The following is a 16,378-nucleotide window of genomic DNA, read 5'->3' as shown; positions in this document are numbered from 1 at the left end:
GAGGAAGAGAATTTATGGATGTCAGCTTCTTTATTATGCTTACTTCTTCATCAGATGAATGATGAAGGAGTAAGTATATACTCCTAAACATTGTGTTCCTCATAATAAAGAAGCTGCCATCCATAAATTCTCTTCCTTATGTGTATCACTTCTATATGCCATTCAAAGACTTAATTACCTATAGTGCATATCTGACAACAGATCTGTGGCAGCTAACACACAACCAAATATATGTTCCAGAAAGATAGCATTACCTCAAAACCTGTGGAATGTTCACTTATTTAACAAGTTTTAAAACAAAATAATCGTCACTTTACGTATATATTATAATAATATTTTGATTATCACCAATACTGATACATGTCACATTACTAATCACATTTCTAATCCTCATACACCATGCAAGTTACAAGTGAAGATCTGGGGTCGCATAGGTCTTCAGCAACCCACACTTGCTGTAAATGGCAACTATGCTTGTTGTAAGAGGCGACTAACGGGATCGGGTGGTCAGGCTCGCTGACTTGGTTGATACAAGTCATCGTATCCCAATTGCGTTGATCGATGCTCATGATATCAATCACTGGATTGTCTGGTCCAGACTCTATTATTTACAGACCGCCGTCGTATAGCTTGAATATTGCTGAGTGCGGCTTTAAACAAACAAACAGTACAATCTCAGTAACAAACAAACAAAGAAACCCACAAGTTACTCAAGTGGTGCAAAATGTTTGTTTAACTGCAGTTTTCATATTTCAGCAAAATCCTCCTCTTCTGGAAGCTCAACTGTTTTGTAGATATTGAGATGGGGATAGCCTACAATCCTGAATCAGCAACCATCAGGCCAATTGGTTCCAAGTCAGGCATAACACTGACCCTTCTACCCCCTGATTCATGACATGGAGTCGACATAGTCATCTTCCTGAGGCAAGAGAGTCAACTGACTTTAACTTTAACCAGTTTCCACTGGACTTTTATAGTCAGTTAGCTCTCTTGCTTTGGGAAGATGTAACATAGTCTGAAAGTGTATTTTCCAATTCTTTTCTACAGAGGCTAAAGATATTTATCTGCAATCGTGGTCATTTTCGTTGACATTATCGAATAAATGTATATATTATAGAATGTTGAAAACTCATATATACACTGGACAGTATCTGTTTATGTAAATATAAAGAAATACTGTAATTCATTGGCAAGATTTTGATGTTCATCGCATGATTTAATCATCGAGGGTGGGAAATATCCAAAAACTCGGTCAGAACGATTATATAAAATGTGTAATAGCCAATATATAGAGGATGAATATCACTTTTTACTTGTTTGTCCATTGTACTACACTGTGAGACAAAAAAGATATTCCTGTATACTACTTTTAATGATATAAATTCTGACAATTGTTAAACAGTCTTGATAAATTAATAATACAAAACTTAGCCATGTATATATTCCATGCACTGTTATATAGAACCAAATTTGTAAATATTAGTTAAGACTGTGTGCAACATCTCTGTGGCTTATCTTGACAAATGGGTACACTTCTTCATCTTCTCATACTCTTCTCTTCTGATACCGTGTCTGAATGGGGAATCCATGTTAACTGTGGCTTGTCAGCCAATATATGATGCATGCATATGACACCAAAAAAATGACAAGACATGCACACCATGATATATAACAGCACCAGTGTGGCTTTTGTCTTGGAACTGTACCATTTTCGTTGTCAGTTTGATTCAAATACCTGCAACATACAATAGCCTTTTATAATTGCAGGAATAAACATTTTGGTAAATTCGAATTGAGTATTAATGCATGTGTACTTGGATAGTCTAAGACTGTTATGTCTTCCCCACTAACACTTCATTATGGAGTAGGGGCGGTCAGGTAGCCTAGTGGCTAAAGTCATCGCTCGTCGGAGACCAGGGTTTGATTCTCGACATGGGTACAATGTGTGAAGCCCATTTCTGGTGTCCCTCGCCATGATATTGCTGGAATATTGCTAAAAGCGGCGTTAAACCCAACTCACTCACTCACTCACTCACTCACTCACTCACTCACTCACTCATTATCGAGTAGAGCTCATTGACAGGTGACACATGCTACCTGACATAGGTGAGTGATGTAATATTTCCTGAAATGTCTCTGGAATGGTATTGCCATCCCAAAATGATGATGCATTGTAGCCACTGATGCAATGAACAATTTCAATGGAAAGTTTAGCTTCCTATTTATGAACTTGTTCATTGAAAATATCTTGAAAAAACATAAGAAATATATTTCTATTTCTGAAAGTATTTAAAAATTACCCCTTTGTCATTTAATATGATTTAATGCGAAGACACATCCATATTTAATGGGGGCACAGTCGTCTAAGGCGCCGCGATTCGCTGTGCAGAGTTGCGTGCCATGGGCACACCAGAAATCTATCATTGTGGGTTCGAATCCTGGTTCGCCCCGATTATGTTTCTAGGTTTGTCAGCACCATACCCGTGCTCGTTGGTCTCACCAAACTGGTAAACGTCTGAGGCCTGCATCACGTCGGGTTTTCCTCCCACATTAAGCTGACACACTGTGATATAACTGGAATACTGTTAAAAGCGGTGTTAAGCCCAACTAACTCACTCATATTTACTGTAAACATGATAAACACGACTTGCAAAGTTTGCTTATACTGTTATGACCGATTGATAATGTGCATACAAACCCTATTCTAGCTAGGAATATGTCTCTACTGGTTGCCAGGAATATGTTCAGGGGCATTCCCATCTTCTTCATGCAGCGGTTAATGATGAAGTATATGATGAACCAGATGGTGTGAAACACGAGACAGTAAAGCCAACCAAACCCCAGAGATACTGAAAGATAAGGCAGTAATAACACCTCATTGCATATTAGTTTGTGTACGTTATGGAGTTTATTGCCTTCATTTGCTTGGATCCACAGGCTTGACATTTGAATAAAGGTAAACGTTTAAGGCTGCTTTGAAAGAAAATTGTCCATGTTTAAGTAACATGAGTTTAGTATTTTGAAAGTAAGAATTACAAAATAATCACTTTGTTTATCCAGGTTCTAGCCAAGTATGAATGACAGTGTGGTAGTGTGGCAACTATACAATTGTTAAGGCAATACATGACAGGTGGCAGGTGGACCCAAGAAGTTTTCAAGGTGGAGGGTCACAATTTTTTGTTGTGGGTGTACATGGGAATTCAGTGAGTGTACATGGGAATTCAGTGGGTGTACATGGGAATTCAGTGGGTGTACATTGGAATTCAGTGGGAATTCAATGACTACATGGGGATTCAGTGGAAATTCAGTGAGTGTACATGGGAATTCAGTGAGTGTACATGGAAATTCAGTGAGTGTACATAGGAATTCAGTGAATGTACATGGAAATTCAGTGAGTGTACATAGGAATTCAGTGAGTGTACATGGGAATTCAGTGAGTGTACATGGATAATCAGTGAGTGTACATAGGAATTCAGTGAGTGTACATGGGAATTCAGTGAGTGTACATGGGAATTCAGTGAGTGTACATGGATATTCTGTGAGTGTACGTGGGAATTCAGTGAGTGTACATGGGAATTTAGTGAGTGTACATGGATATTCAGTGGGAATTCAGTGAGTGTACATGGATATTCAGTGGGAATTCATTGAGTGTACATGGGAATTTAGTGAGTGTACATGGGAATTCAGTGAGTGTACATGGGAATTCATTGAGTGTACATGGGAATTCATTGAGTGTACATGGGAATTTAGTGAGTGTACATGGGAATTCAGTGAGTGTACATGGGAATTCATTGAGTGTACATGGGAATTTAGTGAGTGTACATGGGAATTCAGTGAGTGTACATGGGAATTTAGTGAGTGTACTTCGGAATTCATTGAGTGTACATGGGAATTCAGTGAGTGTACATGGGAATTCAGTGAGTGTACATGGGAATTTAGTGAGTGTACATGGGAATTCAGAGAGTTACATGGGAATTCAGTGAGTGTACATGGGAATTCAGTGAGTGTACATGCGAATTCAGTGAGTGTACATGGGAATTCAGTGAGTGTACATGGGAATTCAGTGAGTGTACATGCGAATTCAGTGAGTGTACATTGGAATTCAGTGAGTGTACATGGGAATTCAGTGAGTGTACATTGGAATTCAGTGAGTGTACATGGGAATTCAGAGAGTTACATGGGAATTCAGTGAGTGTACATGGGAATTCAGTGAGTGTACATGGGAATTCAGTGAGTGTACATGGGAATTCAGTGAGTGTACATTGGAATTCAGTGAGTGTACATGCGAGTTCAGTGAGTGTACATGGGAATTCAGTGAGTGTACATGGGAATTTAGTGAGTGTACATTGGAATTCAGTGAGTGTACATGCGAATTCAGTGAGTGTACATGGGAATTCAGTGAGTGTACATGGGAATTCAGTGAGTGTACATTGGAATTCAGTGAGTGTACATGGGAATTCAGTGAGTGTACAAACTACACAATCATTTCATTGAAACGAATTGAAGGCATTTCTAGTTCAAATGACCAAATGCTAAGTGAGCATAAGCTGTTATTTGCATTTGTTCAAATAGGGTGGTAAGTTAAATCTATAATTATGATTGCACTTGTTGGTTGACATTGAAGGTCCCTTTCACTAGTATCATTATGAATTACATAATAATTACGTATTTGAAGCCTTTATATGTCTGACTGATGGCTGCAGTGTAACAAAACATTTCTTTGGATCTTGTCCGTATCACCACCCCATCCCCTCCCCTCCCATCCAGCTCACCGTTTGCATTGTGGGTATATTCCGGTCTTTCACAATGCACACCCTTAAAACCGACGGGGCAGTCCATGCAAGCGCACGTGATGAAATCACATGTATTGTTTAGGCAAGCCTTGCTGCATTTTACTCTGCATTGCTTCTCGGGGCTGCAGAATCCCTGTGAACATCCATCACTGCATGCTCCCGTTGACCTGTCACATGTGGGTTGTCTATCACCAATGGCTGAACAGTGTCTGCTACATTTAACTGAACAGTTGATCCCATGGTAGCCATCAGCACAAGACGGACATCTGCCAGTGTGTATATCACATCCCCAGCTACAATGTCCAATGCATTTTTTATCACAATAGGGACCGTAATACCCGTTCTGGCATTCTGTACACCTAGTGTCATTGCAATGTTCACAATTCACACTGATGTTTCTGCATGTATCACCTTCCCCGATCACGCCTGAAACAAAATACTATAATGATAATAATACATAAAGATGTTTATTACTTGTCAGTGAAGAGATCACCCGTATAATAAACATACAGCTATATTACACATTGTGTAATACCAAAACGCGTGCTTATGTACTCTCGGAACACGTTTCTAGAACAAATATTGAAAGCTCTCAACATCCCTTGGCTTATTCAACGACATTGCGTGTGGAGTTGATAGATCACTGAGAGGAGCTTATGCACACTCGATGACCCCAGCAACCTTGTTGCTAGGCTGACGTCACATGGCATTGTTTCGCCGATGGATCTTGCAACAAAATTCCACAAATTACGTCATCGGGTATTGTGACGTTATTGTTAACTTTGAGGTGCAAGGCCCGTTCCACAAGGCGATCGTATTGTAGCGCAACGACAGTCGTTAGTCTGTTAAAGTATGTGAGTTGCGATAGTCTTAGCCCTACGATAATTTTGTGAATTCTAAAGGTGGACCGTTGTATGGTATTAAATTCATACGTTTCAAGTTTTGACGTGTTTGAAGTATTATTCTGTTAAACTCAATTGGACTATGCCGTGGATCGTGTAGGTGTCAGCCTATTCATACTCAACAGTATAATTCTTAAAAAGTTATAAATGGCAAGTAATAAATAAAATACGAAACTCGCTCCCTTGTAAAACCAATTTTATGAAACTCGTGAATAGTTGTGGTATACACTCGTTTCATAAAATTGGTATTACACGGGAGCTCGTTTAGTATTCTATATTTATCATCCCAAACTGGCTCCCACAGGAGATATCGCTACAATGAAATTGCATCACAAAGCTTTGCAGACCATTGTGCCGTCATTAGTTACCATGACGTCACAATCAAATGACATCACTAATGACTCTTCTACTGAAGCAGTTAGCAGCACCTTTTACACTTAGACACTGCTTATTACTGTCTAAAAACTGAAAAAAGTTGGAATAATGAATAACATCTCACCCTCGGGTCTTTTGATATGAAATATATCAACACTCGTTGATAAAAGTGGAAAAACTCGGCAAGCCACAGAGTTTTTCCACTTTTATTAACTCGTGTTGATATATTTCGTATCAAAAGACCCGAGGGTGCGATTCTCTATATGTCTAGTAGTGAGGTGAGACAAAACGTTTCAATTTCTATTCTGGCTCATGTATCAGCAGTGACATAAATACAAGTTTTACAATTATTCCCATACATTTAATATTACATTCGCGTAAATTTCATTTTGGACGTTTGTTTGTTGTCTAACACCTTACTTAGTAATATTCTATTTAAATGACTGCTGTCTGTAAATAATCAAGTCTGGACCAGATAATCCAGTGAATGACATCATGAGCATCGTTTTACTCAATTGGGGTACGATCACAGGGTCCCGTAACGCAAAAAATAGCAGCAAAATAAATACGGTTACTAACGGGGTTAAGGTACTATATGAAAGAATACTTTTATTTGGTACTATAACCCCGTTAGTGACCGTATATATCTTGCTGCTTATTTTTGCGTTGCAAGCCCCAGTGGGTACGATGACATGCATCAACCAAGTCAGCGAGCCTGACCACCCGATCCCGTTGATGTAGGTTGCTGAAGACCAATTCTAACCCGGAAATTCACGAGTGAATAATGCACCATGAAACTACTGTTTCCGTCGTTTTATATTCTTGAGAGCTGGAATGGTTGTTTTTTTAAAATAAGAGTACTTGTCACAGAAATATAAAATAATAATTTTGTCCCGGAAAAGTATAATTGTAGACTAATCATTTCTGATTGAATAGTTTTATGTCTTGCAACAGTCACCAAAGACATTTTTTCTGTAACAAAAATTCCAAGCATCCCCCAGAATACTAAATCTTCGGTCCTTAATATAGTAATCGTACTTACGTATCAAACAAGTTAAGAGAATGGATATGTGGCTGACGTGAAATGGCAGCATGTTTAGGACTGACTGCAGGACCAGGAACTCTGCAAGTTGAAAATGTCATCTTCGTATATTGGATTAAAAAATGGGCTTCTTGTATCACGGAAAATGTGCGTCGTCATCACTGCCCTCGAAAGGTTACAAAATGAGTAATCACTACCCCACCCCTACCTTTTACTCCATTCTTCTAACTGTGGCTATTATCACCTAACACCAACAAGGTTTGGGTGTTGTTTAACGCCGCACTCAGCTATATTCCAACTATATGACGGCGGTCTGTAAATAATCCAATCTGGACCAGACAATCCAGTGTTTGACATGAGCTTCGATCCACGCAAATGGGATAGGATGACACGCATCAGTCAAGTCACGTAGCCGGATCACCCGATCCATTTAGGAACCTCTAATCATAGGTCGCTGGGGACCTACATTTGTACCCTGAATGCCCATGGGTTAGACGATATATACATAAAATAGTTCAAGTAAAGAATATATAAAAAAAGAAACACATATTTCAAAACCAACATTGTGGTTATTTTGATTGACTCTAATAGCGTCAGTGCTACTCACACTCCGATTGATAGAGCATATTACACTTCTTATTTTAATGCAAATGTTCACAAATCCTTTTTGTGAAAAATACACATGATTTAACTACATATAATTTTCATCACTGCATTACCAACACGCCTAATGGAATCTGTTTTGGCCGCTAATGGAGACTGATTATTCTCCTGCGTTGATGTTTTGTATTTGTATAAAACGTGGGTTTCCTTATTTAGATAATACGCAAGTGACTCACCTTCAACCGGTCAAAGTATAGTTTGCCCCGGAACGGATTTCCAAACAGGTAATAAGTCCAAATGTACTAAGTCTCCAAATTCATGGAAATACTAAATCATCCCATAACCAACGGAAATCTCTGGTAAAAACACAGAACACTGTACGATTCCACCCACAAATGATCCTGTTGTTTCGCCTGTTTCAGCTGAGCAGCATGTCAAGCAACAGATGATCTAAATATAAACATGATAGAGCTACTGTGCACCTGGCGTATAAACTGCGACGCAATCAATACAGGGAAGACTGACAGGAACGACGTGGCGCAAAGGTAATATTTGACCTTCTATGTTGTAAAGAATATGCTTTTGCTCCATTTGTGTGATAAATTTGATTTGTTCGTTTCATAACCAAAATAATACCCACCGGTCATCTCTGACATCAACAGTACTCCCGATTGTCTACATTGACATCAGCAGTACACCCGACTGTCTACATTGACACCAGCAGTACACCCGACTGTCTACATTGACACCAGCAGTACTCCCGACTGTCTACATTGACATGAGCAGTACACCCGACTGTCTACATTGACATCAGCAGTACACCCGACTGTCTACATTGACATGAGCAGTACTCCCGACTGTGTACATTGACATCAGCAGTACTCCCGACTGTCTACATTGACATGAGCAGTACTCCCGACTGTCTACATTGACATCAGCAGTACACCCGACTGTCTACATTGACATGAGCAGTACTCCCGACTGTGTACATTGACATCAGCAGTACACCCGACAGTCTACATTGACATCAGCAGTACTCCCGACTGTCTACATTGACATCAGCAGTACTCCCGACTGTGTACATTGACATCAGCAGTACTCCCGACTGTCTACATTGACATCAGCAGTACTCCCGACTGTCTACATTGACATCAGCAGTACACCCGACTGTCTACATTGACATGAGCAGTACTCCCGACTGTGTACATTGACATCAGCAGTACTCCCGACTGTCTACATTGACATGAGCAGTACTCCCGACTGTCTACATTGACATCAGCAGTACACCCGACTGTCTACATTGACATGAGCAGTACTCCCGACTGTCTACATTGACATCAGCAGTACACCCGACTGTCTACATTGACATGAGCAGTACTCCCGACTGTGTACATTGACATCAGCAGTACACCCGACTGTCTACATTGACATCAGCAGTACACCCGACTGTCTACATTGACATGAGCAGTACTCCCGATCTACATTGACATCAGCAGTACACCCGACTGTCTACATTGACATCAGCAGTACACCCGACTGTCTACATTGACATCAGCAGTACACCCGACTGTCTATATTGACATCAGCAGTACACCCGACTGTCTACATTGACATGAGCAGTACTCCCGACTGTCTACATTGACATCAGCAGTACTCCCGACTGTCTATATTGACATGAGCAGTACTCCCGACTGTGTACATTGACATCAGCAGTACACCCGACTGTCTACATTGACATGAGCAGTACTCCCGACTGTGTACATTGACATCAGCAGTACTCCCGACTGTCTACATTGACATGAGCAGATGACATATTTAGGATTTATCTGCAGATGGTACGTGAGGGTTTAAGCAAACGACTTCGGCGTTATAAAGCATCATAGTAGCAATACAATCATATCCTTTAAAATAGCCCTTGAGTCTGTTTGCGTGTTTCCATAACATGTCACACGCAACGATTTGTACATTTCCTACAACAGCAAAGTAGGTCACGCTAAACCGATGAAAAGTGTTGTGTTATTTGTATTCTGGCGTTTGTAAATCGCATTTGTATTTCGCATAAGGCAGGTGTGCACTCGTCTCGTCCCGGACTTACTTCCTCAGGGTCTTCAGTCGCCATGTTTTGTCACACGCTAACACTATTCCTGACAATCGCCTTTACTGAAGGTAAGTGCTGCAGTCGATGGTATGTTTTTTGAGTTAGCACTTAACACCTTGCTAAACATGCAATAAATCATTTACATATACAGATATGTAATTTTAGCTTTGGCATTTTGGCATACGATTTGTGATAATCTTCTATGATTAGAGCTTTGAAATACTGTGTACAAGTTTATATTATATTTGTTAAATATATATGATTTGTTTGTTGTTTACGCCGCTCTCGGCAATATTTACGGTAGCCTGTAAATGATCACGTCAAACCAGACAACACTGTGGTTGATAGTATGAGCAACGTCCCACGCCAAGTCATCCAACTCTTACGACACGCATGGATTTCTGAGGCCTGACTCTCACCCTAAAGTCTCACGAGGAGAATACATTTTTACAGATGTATTAGTCTAAAGTGTTTGGAGAGCATCATTAACATCTCATAATTCCTAATATATGACATTTAAGAAATGGAAACACCCGAGAGTAATACTTTCTTTATCAAATCAAACTTAAGAAATCTCGTAAGAATGCAGTGACACAAGTGAACAGACGCATTAATGCAATAGTGTCAACTGACATGCAGCCATGTCCGTTTACATAAGCCTTATCACAACCAAAAACCTCCATCTCAATATGTCGAGAACTGTATGCAAATGTTTTTGAGCAAGCAGGCATCGGATTAATATATACCTAACTAAAAATAGCTCCTGCTAGATACCCCCGTTTGCATATTTTTGGGATTGGTTTATCGTATCGATAACACTATCCATTATATGATAATGTATAATCATAGTGCTCACTTCAATACAATTTCCGATTGTACGTTGTAGTGCACGTTCTGAAATGTTATCATATCGTCCCAGAGTGACTTAATCGCCTTCTGTATTATCTTTTTATGAATTATAGCTTATGAACTAGCCTTCCCTGTTGTACAGTGTTGAGTAAATTATGGTTAAGGAAATCTAGACTATTTAACATGATGTAATCCATAGGTAACAGCGGTAAATTGAGCATTTGTTTAACGCAGCATTTCACATAATGAAATTTATATCATTAATCCCTCATCCCCTTGACCGTGTCCTATGTCCATAAGTCCCATGTTTAAGGTAACGCAATAGTCTCTTCGCCTGTCCATTGTTGCTCACGAGTGTATATATATGTTTACTTTACTGGTAGTTGTCTGGTATTCCGACTGCACAAGTATTTATCAGGATTCGCCTCTTTGCTGGACTCGCCGCTCGACTTATTTCTGTTTGAAGTTGTATTTGTTTTATTACCGACTAAAGAAGGTTGGCAAAATAATGACAGATTCTCATTTATATGGAGTTAATATAACTTCTTGCTGTTTGTTATTTTCTCGAAAATGTTTCGTTTTATACTGTACATTTCTCATTGTTAACCAGACTGTTCGTTTCGCCAAGCGCCATTTTTGTTATTTAACAAGCGTGTATTCTTTCGATTAAAAAAACGGTCTCCTAGTTTTTCAAGAATATATTTTGTTGAAGTTGATTTTGTATATGAAATGTATGATAAAGAATTTTCGTGACCCTAAATATTTTTTATACTTTTGTTTATGTTTTTTAAGATTCTGCAAACAATTAACTACTTTTTAAGTCGCAAATATAAAAGGTGGTGAACCGTCCCTGTGTGTAAGATAGGGAGAATTTACGTTTTCATTTTCCGGCAGAGAAACTAAACAAAAAGTGTACAATAAAGAGGATATTTCATTTGTCTCGTGAAATATCATGTTTCTCTCATCTCGTGAAGTGATATTTTCACGAGTGACGTAGCCACGAGTGAAAATATTTCCTTTCCCCAAGTCACTCGATGAGAGAAACATGATATTTCACTCGACACATGGAATATTCTCTATTTATTATTAATATAAGGAACAATAAACCACATCCCCTTGTTTGTGCTCTGATTCGTGTTAAGGGTACATTTACATATTTTGCCTTGCTTTTGGTGCAATATGTGAGTACAAATATTGTGATATAACACCTTATTCATAGTGTTGTCATAACCTATAGTTGACATTGTAAACGGAATTTATAGTCTATCCTAATTTAGAGTTAATTTACATCAAGCAATGGCATCTGCTTGAATGAAAGTAAACAATTATTATACTCTTGGGGGTCCTATTCAACATATTCTAGGCTTCATAGAAATACAAGTTTCAGGAACGAAAGTCCAGGTAATTTTAAAGCTTAAATGCGTATTTAACACCACAAAAATATCGATAACATAACATATCCTTTGCCATATATTCTGTCTTGCAAAAAAGGTAACCAATTGATTTATTACATATATATATATACGTATACCTCATGCACCACATAATTGTTTACCGATTCGTGACGTTGGCTAACCATTGTAATAATACAAGCCAAACACAAAAACAAACACCCAACGCTTTTATATTGCATATATCTTGCTTTGTACTAATGTATTATATGTAAACATATCTTCCCTTTGAGATGCGGTACGTACATTAACTATAAAATTTAAACCATTCTCATGCACATACTAATGTTAGGTGGTAAAATGGGGTTTAACGTCGCGTCCAAGATTATTGCACTTCTATAGCGACGTGCATACTTGTGTGTGTGTGTGTGTGTGTGTGTGTGTGTGTGTGTGTGTGTGTGTGTGTGTGTGTGTGTGTGTGCTTGTACTAGTCCGGACTGATGCCGATTTATAGTGCTAGCACACTGAAATACCATGCCGCAGTTTAACATGAATACCCCACTCAGACACAGTAAACTGACTCCGAGCCCACCAGTCCTTGTTTTAGCCCCTTAATGCCGAGCGCCAGACAGGGTAACAACAAGTACCATCTTTTCACGTCCTTTGGTATGGCGCGGCCGGGCATCGAACCCCGAAACTTCCGTTCTCCGGGCGGACGCTCTACCACTAGACCACGGAGGCGGTCTCACATAATAATGCATCTTCCCGAGGCATGGGCGTGAACTGACTAAATAATATTGTGGAAACTAAACTTTTTACAGTCAGTTAACACCCTTGCCTCAGGAAGATGGCAATAATGCAGCGCAAACGGGTGACATTCATTTTGGTTTCAGAGGTGATGAGTTGACGTTAACAAAGTAAAGTAAGGATTCTATGGCAGTCAGTTTGAACTCCGTGGAATCCGAACTTCGTTATTATTAGACATACATATTAGAGACAGACTGTATAACATGTTCCGCACATACATGTATACACATGCCTCGTCATTGTGAAGAGTGTTTCGTGTCAGATAAAGGAAAGACGATAAGGAAAAAGCAAATATGGACACCATGTATAAAATATTTATTCAACAAATGAATCCGGGAACATTGGGTCCATGACGTATGAGCCGATCAATAGGGTATTATGTCATCGCTCCTCGACGCCGTGATCCTTTGGATATTTTACTGAGAGTTGATGTAGTATAATGTGATGCAGTGTGGCGTGGGGCGTGGGCTTTCGTGTGTGAGGGAGGGATAGAATCATGTTCAAAATATTTGTTTATTTTACAGTTGCAATATGTGTATCTCTGTCATCAAACGTGCTGTGTGATAAAGAATGCAACGCATGTTCTAGCCACAAATGTTCAGACAACTGCATCAAATGTCCTACTGGATTCTACGGACCCGACTGTACCCGTTCTTGTCCTCCTCACTGTGCAGAAGGGTGTTGTGAGCTCCTGTCTAGTGGTCGGAGTGTCAACTGCACTCAGGGCTGCCAGGACGGGTACAGAGGCTTGACGTGTAACACGCGTTGTAAGCGACCCTGTTTGACATGTGACCGTTATACCGGGGATTGTACTGGGCCCTGCAGGAACGGCTTCTACGGTTCCGGTTGTACACGGAGGTGTTCTCAGCCCTGTGATTACTGTGTCAAGGTAACTGGGGAATGCGTTGAACAATGCAATGATAGTCTCTGTGGCGTTAACTGCACAGTGAATTGCCCCATGGGATGTAAGAAATGTGACAGATACACTGGGGAATGTTTTGAACCATGTGAAGATGGCTACTATGGCGTTAACTGCACGATGAATTGCCCTATTGGATGTTTGAAATGTGACAAACACACTGGAGGCTGTCCACAAGAGAGACTTGCCAAAGGCTATCAGGGGAATCGTTCATCTGCTGGAAGCACTTTCACAAGGGTGCACACAAAACGCAATGATGTTAACAGCATCGAAGGTATGTGATGTCAAAGAATCCATACACATGAAAACAGTATCGAATCACTGTGTTCTAATTGCGACAACGCTTTTATACATTTTTTTAAACAAAGGCATGATGTCAAACACCGCTTATGAAAGATATATTTACAACAGTTATTGCAAAAAACATTGCAGTGTGGCATATTTCATTTATAGCAGTCTGAGTATGTCCTTGTCATTTTTAAAATACAAAACATCATCGGCAGAAACTCCGCAAATTATTATTATTGGTGCAAAACGCAAATTGGCGGTATCCGGAACGCCGATAAAGTGAAAAGGTAATGCATGTAATTCAGTTATACTTGTTTACTTTATAACAAACTTGATTGATACAAGTTTACACTTCTTTCCAGTATCTTGTGATACAGCGTCGTATCCATTCATCATAGCTTCTGTTGTCCCAGCTTTAGTATTGACTGTACTTGTCGCTTTACGGTACTCAACCTACAGAAGGTATGTTCTTCTTTGTTTAGAGGAAAATATACTCGTTTATCTATTGATTGTACAACCGCAATCTCCAAGCTTCAAGTCATTACATATTGTTCACGATTATAGTAAATACCCTCATGATATAATATTGTTCAGATAACATATTTTATTAGAGCTTTAGATTTGTATTTAGATTAATATATATTTATGGTTCTGTTCAAGATAGTTTCGTGGAAAGTATACATGGATTAAGTAATACCCGAATATGAAATTTACAGTCATTATTAACATTTCAGAATACATAAGCCGAGTTCAAGGACATATTCTGAAGAATCAGAACACGTGTTTACCGAACGGAATGGTTCTGAAGTTTCGGATGTCCACATGGATGTACCTTATGATCGTGCAAAAGTTGATATTTTGAAAGAGAATGATCATTTCACATTAGAATACCAATTCACAAGCTGTGGGCATTCACATAAGGCTAGCAATGGTCAACACAGTTACATTGTTGATCTGGTAGCGCCAGCATAATCAGTATTGGCTTATTGTTTTGGTCATTTTGTCATGTGTTTATCCTTAGATTGGAATAAAAATGTAAATGCATAATCTACATTTAACTTGAAATGTTTTTCAATATCATTGTTAACTTAGTGTTAGTATCGACGTTTGATATTGTCAACATTGGTGGAAACCGTTGGGTTGTTGTTGTTGTTGTTGTTGTTGTTGTTGTTGTTGACATCAATCATAATGAAGATATTGAATAGGAAAATTATTATGTACATTGCACATTTAAAAAATAGTTCCCTGTAATTTGACGTAAAAAGCAAAATATTGATGAAGCTGATATGAATTGATAACTCAAACTCAATCTCTGTTACCTATCATATGTTATACATGGGCCTGCATACATCTGCTGATTAATACCTTCACATGTAACTGTGTGGTTTGACCATTAAACAGTTTGTAACAGAGTTGACCCTCTTCAACCCACAGCTAACAATGTATTAAAATAATGACATTAAAAGTCTGCCTTGACTAGACACGTAATACAACCATTAACCATGTCATGTTCAAGCATACACACACTGCGATCTTGCATTGCGTTACCAGGTTTTTCTGAAAAAGGAATATCGAGCTAGATGCATTTGCTAAGACTACATTATGCTGTGAATATAAATAGAATATCAATAGCGTTCAGTACCTGATGGTGGTATGGGGAAATGCCATTCATTGATTTGTTAATGGTCACGTGTAGCATAAAGCAACAGCGCGTCAGTTGATAGCATCGGTCGTAAATAAAACTTTCAATACACATTTCACAAAGCTTCAAAACTCATTCAATGTAGAAAATGCATATCCATTGTGGCTGCTATCACATGACGTTTCACACTAACAATGATAAACTGTATCGGTTGTGCACCATAACCAAGTTATTGAGGGTGTATTGAGTAACATGTTATGAGCGGTGACTGTTAAAACCTTAAGTAGATGCGTACCATCCAAGCAGATCGCAATATTTTATGTGTGACCTTGACAGCGGGAGGACCCGACACTTTATCGCACATTCAGCTGCTCACACGGTCAGCGGGGGTTGCCGCCAGGTGCTAAGATTAAAATACTTTACTTATCTGAATATTGTTGTTTGTTGTTTTATTTCCGTACTTAGAAGGCCACAGGCCTATAGTACAATGCACATACTATGTTGAGTAATTGACTAATGGTACATATATTTCCTGTACAGTTGTACATGATACACATACATGAACATGCTTCTTAGAACCAGAACTTGTTAACAAAGAATGAAATGTATATATATTTGGACGTACAGATTATCTAGAAAGTATACACTTAATTCTAAACTGAGAATAGA

The 16,378-nt window shown here is 39.1% G+C and overlaps 1 protein-coding gene and 1 long non-coding RNA gene across 3 annotated transcripts; one reads left to right on the top strand and one right to left on the bottom strand.

Annotated features, from left to right (window-relative positions):
- Positions 1-600: 600 nt before the first annotated feature.
- Positions 601-8,087, bottom strand: LOC124134596. The gene is made up of 5 exons (XR_006861124.2): positions 7,952-8,087; positions 7,113-7,193; positions 4,773-5,219; positions 2,699-2,849; positions 601-1,735 (listed from the first exon to the last, which is right to left on the bottom strand). It is a non-coding gene; the product is annotated as an uncharacterized LOC124134596 (long non-coding RNA).
- A 68-nt stretch (positions 8,088-8,155) lies between these two features.
- LOC124134595 (multiple epidermal growth factor-like domains protein 6) lies at positions 8,156-16,141 on the top strand. 2 transcript variants are annotated; one of them, XM_046499512.2, is made up of 5 exons: positions 8,156-8,260; positions 9,783-9,881; positions 13,385-14,053; positions 14,430-14,529; positions 14,802-16,141. In XM_046499512.2, the coding sequence occupies exons 2-5, from the start codon at positions 9,833-9,835 to the stop codon at positions 15,037-15,039; spliced, it is 1,056 nt and encodes a 351-aa protein (XP_046355468.2). In that variant the 5' UTR covers positions 8,156-8,260; positions 9,783-9,832; the 3' UTR covers positions 15,040-16,141. The 2 variants fall into 2 exon arrangements, with proteins under 2 accessions (XP_046355468.2, XP_048256397.1); XM_048400440.1 differs by having other exon boundaries at positions 8,183-8,260; positions 9,779-9,881.
- Positions 16,142-16,378: the final 237 nt, after the last annotated feature.

The sequence above is a fragment of the Haliotis rufescens genome, unplaced genomic scaffold (assembly GCF_023055435.1).
Source record: "Haliotis rufescens isolate VD_foot unplaced genomic scaffold, xgHalRufe1.0.p SCAF_2, whole genome shotgun sequence".
NCBI classification, from domain to species: Eukaryota; Metazoa; Mollusca; class Gastropoda; order Lepetellida; family Haliotidae; genus Haliotis; species Haliotis rufescens.
This window is presented reverse-complemented; position numbering and strand designations above follow the sequence as displayed.

Bases quoted from the DNA above. Each gene is read 5' to 3' on its own strand.
- LOC124134595 (XM_046499512.2), top strand. From the start codon at position 9,833: ATGTTTTGTCACACGCTAACACTATTCCTGACAATCGCCTTTACTGAA. The intron at 14,054-14,429 runs GTATGTGATGTC...ACTTCTTTCCAG, and splicing joins TGATGTTAACAGCATCGAAG to TATCTTGTGATACAGCGTCG. The intron at 14,530-14,801 runs GTATGTTCTTCT...TTAACATTTCAG, and splicing joins CGGTACTCAACCTACAGAAG to AATACATAAGCCGAGTTCAA.